General features: G+C 42.9%; 1 protein-coding gene across 5 annotated transcripts in view; it reads left to right on the top strand.

The window, feature by feature from the left end:
• Window positions 1-1,472: 1,472 nt before the first annotated feature.
• Window positions 1,473-16,954, top strand: part of WNK1 (WNK lysine deficient protein kinase 1) — a 154,437-nt gene continuing 138,955 nt past the window's right edge. For all 5 annotated transcript variants that reach the window (XM_067536276.1, XM_067536277.1, XM_067536278.1 and 2 more), the window contains exon 1: window positions 1,473-3,041. In XM_067536276.1, coding sequence (XP_067392377.1) covers window positions 2,262-3,041 — 780 coding nt within the window. In that variant the 5' untranslated portion in view covers window positions 1,473-2,261. The remainder of the gene's footprint in view (window positions 3,042-16,954) is intronic.

A 16,954-nucleotide genomic window follows, 5' to 3' on the forward strand; every position in this document is an offset into this window, starting at 1 on the left:
ATTCCTGATTTGTTTGACTGTTCATGCTGACTTCTCTTGTTTTTTTGTTATATACTCCCCCCTTTAAACTATAATAACTAGGGTTGTGTCTCGAACTGTGACAGTTAGATTAATGATCAATTTAAAAGTCAGATTTGAAAATGCTGTCCTTTTCGGATCTGCAGAATAATTGGGGGCACATTTTTGCACAGCAATTATTTGCACCTGCAGTTTAGGTCATTTAGATGTGGTCACAAGTCCAAGTGACCTAAACTGTGACTACAAAATAAACAAATCAATAAATGTGGGTGCAACACAGCTATCACAATTATTTGTGCCTATGATTTTGTTGAAGCAAAATGGGAAACCTGCTGGAAGCCTTGTTAAAAGTATGAAGCTAAATACCTGATAATACATAAAACAAAGATTGTTCATCGTAGGAGGGGAACTTGAAACACCACCTTCAAGGGACTAAGGGCTTGATCCTGCACGGTGCTGAGCACTTTGGTCCAGATCTAGCAAAGGATGTGTTTAATGATTAACTGCCATCATAATTGAAATTAAGCATATGCCTCAGTGCTTTGCTGGACTAGGGGTTCAGAGAGCTCAGCACCTTGCAGGATTGGTTCCACAGTCAGATTAAAAATCATATATTTAAAAATACGTTTTACTTGTATGTTTACATGTAACACCTAATTGTGTAAACCAAATTTAAAATCTTTCATACCCTTCACTATTTATACTGTTTGTTTAGCTTTTCCATTGTGCTCAGTTTGTAGAAATGAAAAGACACTAGTAAGTTTCACTTTTGTTTATACTCAATTTCTGCCTCAGGCATTAGTTGCTTGCTGTGATGCTTGGGTTACAGAAACTGTTTCAAAGTGGGAAGGGTTGATAAGAGTTGAAGGGCCTGTTCTGCAGTGCTATGACAATTCACACCAGCTGAGCACCTACTCCTGAATCCTTTTTGATTAGATAAAAAGCTGTTTTCCTTTTAATGTATAAAACCAAATCATGGAAACATTTTCATTGTTTCAGATTTTGAAAAATAACCCTGAGAGTTGGGGACAGGTTTGAAAACTAGTTTTTTGCTCTATTAAAGCATATAATTTCGATTGCCTTGTGGCCCTGAGACGACTGAGTATGAGAGGCTCCTTTCTTCTCGGAGAATTAATCCATATGTAATGATTCTCTCTCCCCTCCCCGTTTCTTGCCCTGCCCCAGTAGCACAGCTTCTACCACAGTATTGTGTCAGCAGCGATGCTCGAACTGTAAGTAGCCCGCAAGAAGGAAACTACAACTCCCGTGATGCCTTGCATCGGCGCAGTGCGCGAAGGGAGTTGTAGGTTAACCGCGTTTTTGTTCCCTCAGAGGAGGAATGAAAAAACTACCGTTCCCAGGAAGCGCGGGGCCAAAGCGCAGGCGCAGAAAGGGGTGCAGGGAAGGGGGCGTGGCCCGCGGGGCTGTCTCTATGTCTGTCGGTTTTCGGGCTCGCTAGTCGCCATTTAGCGCGGAGAATTAGCCGGGCCGGACGCGGCTGCAGCGGCTCCTCCCCCGCTCCCCTCCCCCCTCGCGAGGGAGACACCCAGGCTCCCCTTGCCGGTGCGGCGCCTTGCGGCGGCGGCTTCTTCTTCGCGGGCGGCCCCGGTGAGAGACCCGCGAGGGGGGTTTCCGGCTCCGCGTGAGGCGCCGGCAGGCAGCGGCGGGGGGCCGAGGTCGCCACTCGCCATGGGCGCCGCGTGAAGCGAGGGCTCGCCCAGGCTCCGAGTGACCGGGCCGCGCTCCTCTCCCCCCCCGGCGGGGCGTGCCGGGCCGGGCCTGCCCGCCTCTCCCACGGCAGGGGAGTGCGGGGCCTGCGCCCCGGGCGCAGCCGCTTCCCGGCCTGGTCCTGCCTCGCTCCCCTTCCCCCCCTCCCCCCCAGCTCGGAGGGGCCGGTCACTTCTCCCCTCAGGGAGCCGCTCCAGGCAGCTAACGGGGCAGCGGCGTCTCCCGGTCCGGGCACCTGCCTCAGGCTCCCTCGTCGCCGTGTCCTGGTCCCGTTGCTGTCGCTCCATGTCGGCCCCGCTGCCCGGCTCCCCGCTGCAGGATGGATGTGGACGCTGAGCAGAGACCCACCCCGCCGCCGGCCCAGCAGCCGCCGCCGAGCCCCGCTGTGAGGAGCCCTTGGGACCCTCCTCTGCAGCAGCAGCAGCCGGACGCGCTCCCCGCTCAGTGACACTCTTCCCCCTTTCCCCTCCCCCTCCGCATCCTCCCAGCAGCGCTACCCCTGTCCCTGCAGCACCATGTCGGGGGGAGCCGCAGAGAGCGGCAGCAGCCCGTCCCCCCGCTTCCTGGCTCCCCCGCCGCCTCCGCCCAAGAACGGCTCTAGCTCGGACAGCTCCGTGGGGGAGAAGCTAGGGGCCGTCGCTGACCATGACGGCTCGGCGGCCGGAGGAGCAGGCGGCGGGGTGGGCAGCGAGGGCCGGAGCGAGGAATACCGGCGGCGCCGCCACACCATGGACAAGGACAGTCGGGGGGCTGCAGCCACCGAGCACCGCTTCTTCCGACGTAGCGTGATCTGCGACTCCAATGCTACCGCCCTGGAGCTGCCGAGCTTGCAGCCCGCAGCACCCTCGGCCGTCGCCACTCCTGGGGGTATCACCCCGCTGCTGGGCTCCCCTCCTGAGCCGGCTAGCGAGGCCTCCTGCATCTCTGTCACCCAAGTCCCCCTGCTACTGTTGCAGCAGCCGTCTCTGTTGCTTCCACCCGAGGAGCAACCGGTGCTGGGGCCCCCTGCAGCAGAGGACAGCGTCCCACTGCTGCCCAAAGAAGAGGTAGAGGAGGCTGCCCCTCTGCCCCCTACCAGCACGACAGGCAGTGCGGCCACTGCCAGCCGGGAGCTCCAGGAGGGGCGGAACCGACAGCAGGAAGATATCGAGGAGTTAGAGACCAAGGCGGTGGGCTTCTCCCTTGACGGCCGCTTCCTTAAATTTGATATTGAGATTGGAAGAGGCTCCTTCAAAACCGTCTACAAGGGGCTGGACACTGAGACTACGGTGGAAGTCGCCTGGTGTGAACTACAGGTAAAAGAGGTGTACATTTCCATAGCAGTCACTCCCCTGCTGTCTGCCTGGAGAAGGGCAGAATTCTCAGATGACAGGTCAGCTGTCTTCTGGAATGGGGGACAAAGTTTTCCCTAGGTACCACCATCCAGCTATTCCTTGAAAGGAGGGAGCAACTCCTACCCTGAATTAGGCTGCCTGTTCTGTTCCCTAAAGGTCTCTTTCTGCTTATGAGGTTGTCCACATGCTGAGGCTTCAGAAACAGTAATTGCATTCAGTTTGCTGAAGCATTTAGGCTTCATGTCTTCTAAAGGTAATTTGGAGAGTTGCACAAAAGCCTTTACTTGAGGGAGTCAGGATAAGATGGGGGTCGAGGGGTTATGCTGTAAAATTAGCATTCATACTTGTTGAAATCTAATTCAGGTCTGCCTCCAGTTAAGATACAGTTTTTCAAAGGATTGGTGTTTGACATTAATGTAAGAAAAATGTATAAGTTAGGTGAAACGCTTGCATGTGTGGCTAACATCCTTTTATAGGAGATGCTCAAGAGATATGCTAGCAAAGTGCACATTATACAGTGGTAAATCAATGGAAAATTAAATTTGAGTTAATAGTGTACTATGAATCACCAGTAGCTCAGCTTAAGTCCTATGGCTGACCGTTGATACACTGGGAAGTAAATGATCTCCTTTCATTGATTTTCAGCCTTCACATTTCTGTCTTTCCAGGTGACTATCTGGTTAAACTGGTACAAAGACAGTGCTGTACCTGCCAGCTCTTAGCTTCCACAGAGTTAGGGCTGTGCCGAACCCCAGTCTCATGATGGCAAGAGCAGCAGATTCAGCTCCATGGCGAGTTAGAACATGTATAACTGAATGAGAGGCAGGTTGCTGTGCAACGAGGTTAAGTGGGAGGAAAGAGCTTGGAGTACCAGTTACAAATATCTGAAATAGGGGAATGGAGAGCGTCTCTTGAAAAATTGGAGCTGGCAGAGGAAAGGCAGCAGTGAAAGTAATCTTCCCCATACCTTCTGAGGGGCCAAGTGCATGATCTCAGTGCTCTCTGCCGACTGGCTGCAGTATCTCATGTGCCAAAATTCTTCCTTCTCCACAGACCACCTTATTACCATCACAGTCAAACTGAAAAATGACTGAGACCACCCTCAGCTTGTATTCATAGCGTGCATTCTGAAAGCAAATGCAACTTCTGCTAGTGTCTTGGGTAGCTATGCATCACCACATATGGAACAGGCTTGTGGTAATAGCGTTATAAGCTGCTGCGTGGTTTTTTGGGATAAATCCTCAGTCCTAGCAGTGTACTCAGGGTACACTTGTCATTGGTCCAGCCTGTGTTTAATAGTGATGCCCAGTCAAATGCACTATTTAAACTTTCAGTACACAGTTTGAGTGGTGCGTTATCTGTTTCCTTTATGCAATCTGATGTAATTTTTATTTGAAATCCTAAATCTTATTCTCCGTTTAAAAAGCCCTTTGAGTTCATCTCAGATTCAACTTAATATTCAGATATTGTTTATTGACCTGAAATGATTGTCAGCTTGGTAGTGGTTATTTCTGACTTCAGCACAGATCATGACAGTCAGAATGAATTAAAAGGGTTTTTGGGTACTACAGAAATATCACATGCTACTTATTTATAAATAAGTCTCTATAAAAAGACTTAAAGCATGGAAGGAGTGTTGCACTTCAAAATTTGGTTATCAGACACTTCAAAAATAACAATGGTCAGAATAACAATGTAAAAGAGAGGGAAGAAAATCTTTATAAAGTAAGAAAAGGGTGATAGCCCTCCAGCAAAACCTGAATGGATTGTACATTACATTATTACTATATTTTAGAATGTGCAGTTTGAGTACCAGCTGTGTGATAACTCCACAGGGTTAATGACAAAGGCCCAGGGCATGAATAGAGAATTGTTCTACAGCCAGTAGAAATAAACTCTCACTACAGAAATGAGCCTATGATGGTAAGTAGGATATTTTAAGGCCATGAGTGTGTTGATTCCTCACTGCCTTCAGTTGTTTTGACTGGAGAGGGACTCTAGCTAGTAGTTTTTAGTGATACTACACATTTACTTCAGTAATAATTATAGGAGAATGTCATTGCTGTTCCGTCACTTACATTGAAGTTTTCTTGGTCTGCTTACTTCATTCAGATTCAACTGCACAGCTCTGCAAGGATGAGCTGACACTTCATAAGGATGATATACTGCTGCAAGGAGTGTTGCAGAGAGGAGGAATTAGTTAACTCCTTTCCAACCTTAGGTGGATTAATTTATTTTGTGAGCACAAATGAGTGCTGATTATTTTAGGCTGTCCTGACTTTATGACCAATTTATACTTAAATTTTTAATCTTTTTGGTGCTTTGATAAGTGTTGTTTGAAAATACAATAGCTACCTCTTGTCTGTATTTGAAGCTAGTAAGGTAGTAGAAGAAATTCAAAGAATTCAATCTTACTTTTTCTTTTGAAAAGATCTCTGTCCAAAATGTTTAGTTTGTTCCTAGAGCTTGAACACTGGCACTGCTGTGTAACTTGGACGGGAGCTGAAAGGGCATTCTAGGCATAGGAGAGGTCATGAGTATGCAGGTGTCCCTCTAGTTCAGGATTTTTTTCTATCCAGAGCTACCACAATAAGTCACTTCTAAACTTGATAAGAATTTACTTAAGCATACTGTGTAGTCACGGACACAGTTTTCTGGCTAAGGCTAGTTGGCATGATACAGCAGCCTAACCTGGTATAAGTAAAGCTTAATACATTTGAAAAGATGATGGAGAGACAAAACATCACAGTTCTTACTTGAAAGGCATGTGATGGGAAAAACCACAAACGCAGTGCATTGAAGCCTACCAAAACGTCTGAATGTATTTAACTTCTAGCCTTTTGAGTATACATTTAATGCCTAAGTTACCTGAAATACCTTTGCTGGTAGGAAGGGCTAAAATGCCAACCTTTTTACTGTTTATCAAAATTGTTAAACATTTTTATTCATGAAATGTTCATATCGTACAGCACTGTAGCAGGACTGTCCTGAGCATTCAGAGATTAGGTGTATTATGCAGGCAAGCCTACAATGGACTTAGCAATAGAATGTCTGTTTAACTGTGAGGTTTCTAATTGGATGACACAGCTGTCCTTGATTCTGAGCTAAGAACCCAGTAGGGAGACCCAGGGTGAAATTTTCTGAAGTGTCTCATTTTTCAAAAGGAATGTAGGCACTTAAATCCCTTTTGAAAAATGTCTTATTTTCCCTTTGGAAAATCTCACGCCATGTTTTTCAGAAGCCTATATGACTGCGTGGTGATGTCCTTTGTGTTTGTCAGACTGTGAATAGTAGCATAAATGGAAAAGTAAACTTATTTCTGGTTCTCTAAAGGCAACAGGTGTTTAGCTTAATGGTAGTTCTCCCTTTTGCCAGGTAGGAACCCTGGGTGAAATTCCTGGTCCTTCTTTTCTTATGTAGGGAAGGTGGGAATCTGTAACATGGAGGATTTTTCGGCTCTGGTAGTGATGCAATGGAACATCAGTAAACAGCCTTGTAGGATATGCTGGTTTAGCTCCAAATGCTTTGGTTCTCACTTCTCCTGATAGTCTCCATGCACTGGTTATTTGGATTGAAGTGCATCTCCAATTGATTTATTGGCCATATCATAACTGCAGCTACAAAGAGGTTAGGGTCAGCACTTTGACAAGTTTCATGATGTAGATGGCAAATGCAAAAGCAGCTGAATATCTCCTTGTGAATGGAATGGCAGTAATTCAAAGAGGGGACAATAGCTACGTGTAACTCTTAATGTGTCTTGTTCATCTGATTGTTCAAAAATGAAAAAGCTCCTCTTTTGATTCAAATAGCATTGCTATTAGGAATACATGATGCCTCATTCTTATTATATTAAACCTAATAACCCTGTATTATTGAGTAACTGTAGGTTGGAGGAGGTCACAGTTGCAGTTGGTTATTCGTGTAAGCTAAGTTTTAGGCCTGGTCTACACTTTACCTTCGAATTCGATGGCAGTTGATGGGAGTTACGCAAGCTCATGGAGTAGCTTGTGTAACTCCCATCGACTTTGTAACTCCTCTTCTACGTTGTCACTTGAGGGGGTGGTTTTAATGCGTTGACTTCTGGATTGATTGAGCGGGTCTTCACTGACCACTTAATTGATCCGGATAGATCAATCTGACGGTGGTGAATTTGCCGCCATCAGTGAAGACATATCCTTAGGTGTGGTCTATGAACCTCTAGGTAAATCCCTCCTTTCTTTTCACTGAGTCAGGTTTGAGTGGGATTGTGTAGTCTAATTAGGTTCATCAAATAATACAGACATGCAGAATAACTTTTGTACTGAGAATCTTCTGAGTGATGTTGAATTGCTGTGGGAATCTGTCACTTGTGAAGGAGTACTAATGCTGTGTATCTTTTAAACATGAAAGTGCAATGGGTGTTAGGCCTGCTGTCAAAAAAAGAAATAATTCCTCCTTTCCTGATGCGTGAGGAATTTGAAAATAACCTTTCCGTTGGATAGGGTCTTCCCTTTAATGGGGAAAGGATAATACGAGAGCCATCATGAGAAGGTTATTTAAGTTGGTTGTGGAAACACAATGCAAGGTGCTGGTGAAATTAATATTAGCTGGAACAGGTTAGCATACCCCACCTGTTGTAGTGCATCATTTTCCTCCCTCCGCCAGTAATTTTCATGAAGTTTTGGTGATATGCACCACCTTTGCTATTCCTGTGTTTGGCATCTCGATAGAATCAATCAAGTTATTGTGCTAAATCATCTATCTTTCACATGGATAGATGTCTTGGCGCTGGTGTTAGTGGGACATTGAAGTTTATCATACCGTGATGCAAGATAGATGTAAATTCTGAAGGTAAGACTGGTGCAATATTGTGTTATGCTAGTTTGTTTAAATGAGTAAAAGCTGAAAATGACTATCTTAATTTCTTGCTATCTTTAATTTTCATTGTTAAGTCAGCTCTGATGTGTTGGCCTAGGTGGTAGAAATATAAAAGACTACACTTGGGTTTGGGGTTAACTGCTTCTAGTGATAGGTGTCTTTGGTTTGCTAGCAATGATAATAAAACAATTAAGTACAAACTTAACTGCAGCACTGTTCACATGCAATTCGTGTTACTCTAAATTAAACTTGATGGGGGAGAAATGATAAACCATGCTGTCTTTGACTTTTACTGCAGGAAGCAGTGATATGCAAAATGTGTTTTCATACACAAATTCCACTAAAGGAACATTCTGGCTGTGATAGAAAATGTAAATAAGGAAACCTCTATTTAAGGGTATAATGTACTCTTATATAAATATTTAAATAGGAGGTGAGAAGTTGTCTGGATATGAGGTAGGTTTCAGTCTTAAGTGATAATTTTTGACAGTCTAATTTTTAATTATTTTAATTTAGCTCAAACACTTAATACAGAGATGAAGTCTGTAAACACGTATAAATAGGTAGAATGTAAAATGTAGCTTGCAGACTTTAATATGCCAGTCTGTGCAGACTGGTTGGTTCTAATTCAGCGTTGCGTGGACAGGTTAGAACTACTGAATGCATTATGAGCCTCCATGATCTGTCCTGAGCCAAGACTGGGGGGTTATGGGGTAGGATGCCAGTAAGGGACAGGTGTCTGACACCATCCAGCCTTCATGTTTTTAGATCTTTTGGGATGTGTCTGTCTCCCCCCCCCCCCCCCTCCCCCCCGTTTGCATTGGGTCACAGTTGAAGATGATTCTTGGAGAGAAGTAGGTAGGCATTCGGTGCAGATGACTATACCACCTGAGACAGCATTGGGTAATCATTTGAGAAAGCAGAATCTGTTTAGTTAGAAAACTGATCTCTTCATTCACCTTGAATTTATACCACTTATTGCTTTTGATTATTTGTAGATGCTTTGTCTGAATGATGTCAAACTTCTTTTCAATCTTGATAGGGAGGGGTCATGTTTCAGTCTCATGTTTCAGAAAGTTGACCACCAAGGTATTTTATCTCCTTAGCACACAAAAGATGCTCCTAGTGAGGTGCCCCACTGCTGACTATGCTTTTGCAATGCTTTCTCAATGCTTCCCATGGCACTGACAATAAAGCCCAGGTGGGTGAAATCACTGACAATCTTAATTGGGTGACTGCTAGAGCACTTAATGTTCAAAATCATCAACTGGAAAAATTTTGGTTTTACCCCCAATTAATTTTCTGGCCAGCTTTTGCTGCTGAGCTTTCCAGGACTTTAAATGCTGCAATTAGCTTGTCTGATTCAACAGCTAGTGCTGTGTTGGTGAGGTTTTTGTCAAGGCATATGTCAAAAATGCATTTACTTAGTGCCTGGTCAAGCCCATAGTCTGAAAAATTCTGGGGCACCAAAGCATCCTTTTCCCAACCTAATTTGGAAGAAGGCCGTTCTTTTCCCATGTACAAGAACACAATATGAGGAATCTCCATATAGGAGATGAAACTCACAGACCCCCTGACAAGCTCTGTAGTGTCCCAAGATCAGCGAAGCAATTCCCTGTCAAAAATTAATGGGGATGAGATCTATGTGGGGGCAGATTATCTCACATCTGCATACTGTGGGTTTTTTGAACCTTCATCTGAAGCATTTGGTATGGGTCATTATCAGACAGGATATTGGATGTAGATTGACCATGAGCAATTCCTATGTTCTTGTGCCTACCTGGTATTACTTATACAGTTTTAACTGGATGCGTACAAAAGAAATGTGGTTCACTGTCAAAGTAGTAGCTCTAAAGCGCTAGATGGTTTCTTTGTGAATTGTGTATAACTAGAGACAAAACAGCTTCCCTTGGGGCCACACACTTGCCCTCTTTGTCCTTACTCCTGTCTTCTCTTTGACACCATACAAAGGAGTGCAGCTGCAACCGCCACTCAGTTCCTCTGTACCACCCAAAACTCTGCAGTGTCTGCCTTGCTTCCAGTAGCGTGTTGCTTTCAAAATTAAAATCTCTAAAGCCAGTTTTTTCCCCTGTAGTATTAGTGTCAAAATCATGAGTTAGGCCCCCCATAAATCATGAGATCTAAAAAACTTTGGATTTACTTGCCTTCTGTAATTTTAATCTTCAGGGTTCACGTTTTCAAGCTTTTCTCATAAACCATGATTTAGAACCTCTTGTAAAATGAAAATTGACACTCATGTAATCCCATGACTCCAGCAGCAGGGGCTTTAAGAAAACCAAAATTTTGCAAGACTTGGGAAAAAATCATGAGTCTACAACACTGCTATATTTAGGCACAGAGCTCTTTTTAAAAAAAAAAATTAATGCTCTGTTGGGAATTTTTTTATTGTTATGTTGTTGATATACCACTTAGTGCAGAAGCACCCATATTGACTCATGACGGCGGCTCTGTATGTCTATAGTAGAAAGGCTACGGTGGTACAGCTGAATTCTGTCATCGACTTAGCAGTGTATCTACTGGGGCTTAGGTCAGCTTAATTACATTACACAGTGTGAAATTTTTTACAGCCCTGGGCAATGTAGGTAAACTGACCTAACTTTGTAGGGTAGACCAAACCTAAGACTTTGGGTTTTAAGTTCTGCCTTTTTGTGTGAGGATCTTATGTCTATAACCTGTGGCCATATGAGATGCATGTTCCACTTGGAGAAAATCACATCCACAACAGATGCTTGATCTGTTGGTACTCTTCCAACAGAGGCTTGTGGGCCAGGGAGAGCAGCCTGAAACATCAATTTCCTGCAGCAGTTGATGAGAGCTGCCTTTGACTTGGAGCCTTTTTGGGCAGGAATGACCCACTGCTAAAGAGTCCTGTTCCCTCAGTGAATGGGTCTCAACCCCTTGGTCTTGCACTACCAGTATTGGTGCAGATGACACAGGGTCCCAGTTGCTTCTTCATAGCATCTCTGCTGGATAGTATCACCCTAAACTTCCAGTGCTGAGTGTCCCTCAAGGCTGGGGAGATGTGCACTATCTTTTGACTCAGCTTATTCATTCTTTTTCTCACCCCTTCCTCAAAGTGGAGTTGGGAACCTTCTCTGGAAACCTTGCCTCTTCAGTTTCTACCTGGGCATTAGTGTTAATTGCCCTCACAGTCATTCTGAGTGCCATCGGGGATTGAGGCTGTGGCCCACCTTGTGATCTCTCTGCCCAAGAGACTCCATGCTGCTTCTTGTGACATACACAACCTTTGAGGCCTCTCTTCTGCACTAGCCTTATCCCTATGGCATGGCACAGCACTGTGATCCTATTAGACAATATAGGTTATATTCCTTGAATATGTCATTAATGGACTGGCTAGGGATGATTGGGAGGGAAGAGGAGGATGACCAAGACAATCCAAATAGGGTCATCAACCATTCTTGTGGACCTTTCACTATTGTCATCTGACCTAACCCTTAGCCTAGTGCTCCTTTAGGTGATTTTAAGGTATTCTAGGATGTCTTGTCCAGAATTGTTGACACATGCATGCTTTCAGGGTTGCAAGAAAGGCACACATTCTCAGCAGCCTTCATTCACAACAGATGGGGAGAGTGGGCATGCTGTTAAAGAAACGTTCTGCAACTAGCTAACGATCTCTGGCTCACCCCAGACTGCATTATTTTCAAGATTTCTTAGAAAATGCTCTTAAAACACTTGAATATTTTAAAAAACAAAAAGTGATCAAGCAGTTTTAAGTAGAAGGAAACTTCTAGAATATTGGGATGGAGGTAAGACAGCTCATATTAGACTACAATTCATCAGTCTGGTCTGTAACTGAAAACTACAAGTCTGAGCTGAAGCTTGCATTAGTGTGTCTATACTTACCTGGAAAGTAGAAATTTAGCAGGCTGCAGAACATATAGCCTTACTTTAAAGCACATCTCTTAGTTAAAATGCTGAGTGACATATCAGGGAACCTGGTGTTCTAGCAGGCTTATTAGGAAGGAATTGTTGTGGGGAAGAAGCTAGTAATACTTTGAGGGCAGAAGGAGATGGTGACCTGTACTGCTTGTTTAGTTTAGGGCTATTGTAAATGCCTGAACTTGGGATATCAGAGTCATCTAGTGATTCACAGAACAGCTATAGCCTCTAGGCAGCAGCAGTACAAGCTTGTTTCCTCTGTCCTACCAATAAGATTAAAATGAGGTGGAAAAACCGCCAAGCTTCTTCATTCTTGACATGTCTGCCAAAAATTTTTTTTATCTGTGTTGACTTATGGTGTGGATACTATAATGGGAATAGATCTAAAACCAACTGACTTATTTCAAGTAGGTCAGTGAACAGTCATCAAACTATGAAACTTTTGATAGCTAGTGTGTATTCTCCTACTGCATGATAACTCCAATTGACTGTGCTAGGATAATAGGGCCCCTTAAACCACTGATACAGAAGGGAGAGATTCGATCTTGTGACTTTTCAACTCACTCTTGATCTAAATGGCTGTAGCCATTCCTACTTTTGGCTGAAGATAGGTTGTGCATGTAATCTATTTCTTTCCCTGCCAGTTTGATGCATTTTTTCCCATTTTTAGTTGTCTGCCTTCTTTTTTTCCCCAAAGCCACACAGTGAATGACTGTGAAATGTGCCCATCATCTGTAGTGAGCCTCTACCAGCAGTAGAGGGACAGGACCATTGGTGTCTGAGTGCTTTGGCGTAAATTAGAATGGTTGTGCTAGGAGACATATGGGCAAAAGATTATACCATGTATGACAGAGGACCATAGTCTGGTGGTATTAATGTAGCTGATCTGATCAGACAGCCTTGTTTTAGCTGTTTAAATGTCTACTGAATTGGTATCAATGTTCTCTCTGCTTTTTTTCCTGCTGGCTGATGTGCAATTTTTGCCTTCATCTCCCATCTCTTGTTAGGGCAGTTTTCTTGTGATCATTTCTGCTTTACTGACTCTTTTTGGTGAACTGCTTGGACCCTAACATGTATCTTGAACAATATGAAAACATTGACTATTTATGTCCTTTTAAGACTAGTGACACAAACTATAACCTATAAATATTGCTATTAAAAGATGAAATCCAGGCTGATTATCTTAAGGATTTAAACATCTGCGTATGCTTATGTAACCTACATCTGTTAAAAGCAGGTTCTGTGTTACTGCAGGGATTATGTTACAGAATGTTAGAATTTCTTTATTCTCCCGAAGAGCTTTAAGAGTGGCTTTATTTCTTAAAGCCTTATTTCACCGCCAACGGTTTTTAGTTTTTCCTCTCTCCTTGGTCAACTGCGTACAATGTAACTTCAAGATGCAGCCCACTTTCTTTGGAGAAACAGCCATTTCTTCTTCCGAATAAACATGTTTCACCAAGAGTTATGCATATATGGGAAGTATTAACTTCTGAAATCCTATAGGTACTCTATGTTGAAATGATTTGTTACTAGCTGTTTATAGGTGGCATGGACTCACTCAGCATCAGATAGTCTTAGGAAAGGGAACGAGCCATGAGAAATGATGCCTAATGTGAGTTGAAGGGAGCTGTTGAGACTATTGCATACAGACCTAGTTCTGTCTCACTATAGGCTAACTACATCAGAAATAGTGGTGGGAACATTGGCTAAATTTGTTACAAATCTCCCATGTTGAGCTTCCAGTAATATTTTTCACTTCAGTATTGTACTTGGGATCTAAGCAAGTAGAGAGCTGTAGTGTGTAGAGTGGTCTTTAGAAGAAACCTAATGCTGGTCACATGCAGAAAATAACATACAATTAACTGGTTTAGTGAGTTGTCAGATTTACCAGAAACATTAGTGTGCTAGAAACTTAACAGCAAAAATTGAAGTAGCTGATGACAGAGTGAGCTCTAGTTTCCTCTTCACACCTCCTTTTTTAGTGTTTAAAAAAAAAACCAAAAAAAAAACCCACAAACATCCGTCACATTCTTATTGATTCAGCTGTTAGTCTGCAATAAGAAAGGCTTGCTCCTTTCTAAGTTGTTTGCATCTGAAAATTTTACAATGGACACTTGCATTTTTCATCTTAATGGCAACTACAGGCTAATTCAAATTTGACCCTGGGATTTCTGTTCAGATACACAAAACACTATATTCCCCTTCATCAGAAAAGATTGCATTATTAGGGAATGTTTTCTAGAGCGGAGTGGTGAAAGGCCTAGTTCTGGAGTGCAAATGCATCCTAGATCTTGTCTACACTAAAACTTCTGTGCTTAACTGACTCAGCAGTGTGTGAGTGTTTCCAGTTGTTGCTACCAAGGATATAAAGGACTCTGCGTTGCTGTTGCCTCTTCTGTGAACTGGCTCTGGGCTGCTCTGTACAACATGGTGTGTAACATCAGTTGCTGCTTGAAGCTTTAAGCATTGTTGTTAATGTTGAAACTGTGGGGGAATCATCTAGCAGAGATGCTCATTTTGAGACTACATTAAGGAGCACAAGGGAACTCTTCGTGCTCACCAGCAGGGTCCACATGTGCCAGTTAGTGCCTGACACTCTAGTAAGCACTAGAATTTACACTCCGCTAGTGTGGTGAAAGCATGGTGTAGATAACCCTAAATCACTTTCATATTGTCTTGGACTGGTGGAAAACTTAATGACTTGATATGACAGATGACTTCCTTTATTGTCTATTTGTTACGTTTTCAGTCTGCTAATTTTTGGAGACTTCTTCCAAGGGCCTGAGATTGAAAAATTTTTACATGAAGGGATACAAAGTGCCTGTCATGGAACAGGTGTAGACAATATTTACAATACTGAGTGAGAAGATGAGTGAGAAGATGCAGCAAGAGAGAAATTCTCTTAATTTGACTGGCAAAATGACTTATTTTTAGATGCTTTAATGCATGAGGTGGCACTTGCTTGAAATAGGTCAAATGTCCCATCTTATAGCCAATGTTTCATTAAAATCTATGGAAACACATCATCCAGACAAATCACATCTTTCCAACCTCAGACTGTATACAGTAGAACCTCAGAGTTATGAACACCAGAGTTATGAACTGGCTAGTCAACCACACACCTCATTTGGAATTGGAAATACGCAATCAGGCAGCAGCAGAGACCAAAAAAGAGCAAATACTGTACAGTACTGTATTAAACGTAAACTACTAGAAAGATAAAGGGAAAGTAGCATTTTTCTTCTGCGTAGTAGTGTTTCAAAGCTGTGTTAAGTGACTGTTCAGTTGTGAGCTTTGAAAGAACTACTAAACATTTTCTTCAGAATCATGGACTTTTCAGCGTTACGAACAACCATCATTCCTGAGGTGTTTGTCACTCTGAGGTTCTACTGTATTTGTCTTAGACTTGGAGAATCATAGCAGTTGAAGCACCTTTTTATCAAAGATGTGAAACAGAAGTGCGGTCTGCTTTGCGGATATTAAAGGCCTGAAATCAAAACTAGTTATAACCCAGTGCTGCTGACTATGCAATTTCTCATAAGGAGTTTAGAGTGCTGGTGAAGCATATGTAAGATAAAGCTGGAGAATAGCAAACACAATAATTGCACGTTTTTATATAGTCTTTTCTTAAAAAAACTAACACTGGATTGTGAAGTTTTAAAATGTGTGAAGCAGGATGGCAAAGATCTACCAGTAAATGTTCAAATGTGCAGATTGTTAGTCTGCATGAAAATAGTGTCTGCTTGTGCTCAAACTTCTAGACTAAAACTTAAATTTCAGATTTTGATCCTAGCTCTAGTGAGTCGTCCTGATCTTGATTAAGTCTCTTAATCTTGTCAAGCCTGCATTTACCCATATAAAATTGGGATGAGGCTTATTTGACTCTCCCAAGGCTATCATGGATTTAATATTTGTGAACATGAAATTTTGAACATGAAAAGCATTATAGTTATACATGCACACACAACTTCCAAAATGTGTGGCAGCAGGGTCAGGCAAAGTTAATTAGAATATCTGGTGGCTTACTGAATTGTCCTGTTAATGTATTTTGCCTCTGATCAAGTGTTATAGAGCTGCATGGCTCACCTTTTGCACAAGGTGAGATTTAAAGCAATTCTAATAAGGTGTCTATGAAGCTGTTTGTTTAATTGGGGAGAAAATGAACGATTTAGTCTTGCAGCAATATCCATGTATTAGTTAGTGCTGAATGATTAGAAAATTGGTAGAAATCTTTCCATGGATGTGTTGACATCTCTGAAACATCTAAAGAGAACTTGTTGGGTGTACTGATGGACAGAAGTGTTAGATAGAAACTGTCTCGCAGTTACAATTATATTACTTAATGTTGTTGCCCCATTTTGGGTGAGGTGGAAAAGTGGGGAGACTTTTACAATCATAGAAATGCTCTCACGTACATTTATATTTCCTCCAGCCAAATAATGGTACTTTACCAGTCCCTTCTCTCTTGTGACAACTTGGGACAAAGCAGCCATGATCTAGTGACCACGTAAGACACTGATTAATCATTCAACATAGTGCTGAATTGTAATGAACCCTTAGATGTTCTGGGTTGAAGACGTGGCAAGATATCTGGTTGTCCTAGCTGGTTCCCACCTTCCAGGCTTGCCTTCTAAGGATTTGTCTACACTTAAAACGCTACAGCAGTGGAGGAGCACCAGTGCAGTGTGTCAGTGAAGACACTACTTATGCCAGTGGGAGGGGTTCTCCTGTCTGCATACGTAATCCATTTTCTCAAGAGGTAGTAGCTAGGTCAATGGGAGAATTCTGTCTATACCAGGGCTTAGGTTGATTTAACTACATTGCTCAGTGGTGTGAATTTATACTGATCTAATTTCCTAGTGTCGACCAGGCCTAAGTCTAAGACCCATACTGCTGTGGTACCTATATTTTTCACGCAACTGTGGTGTTCTCATATTTAGTTCTTCCTGAACTGGTGTTGCATTAGTTTCTTTTTGCCTTGTGTTTATGCTAGGAAAAGTGACTACCTGCTCTATAGCAACCATTGAGCTATACTGTTGGTAAGCCTATGTTGAGGTTAGGACTCACGTTTCTTTCCACAGTGGTGTTGGAAGCAC

This window comes from Emydura macquarii, unplaced genomic scaffold, assembly GCF_026122565.2.
Source record: "Emydura macquarii macquarii isolate MOO-44397 ecotype Brisbane River unplaced genomic scaffold, CSIRO-AGI_Emac_v2 contig_3530, whole genome shotgun sequence".
Lineage (NCBI taxonomy): Eukaryota > Metazoa > Chordata > Testudines > Chelidae > Emydura > Emydura macquarii.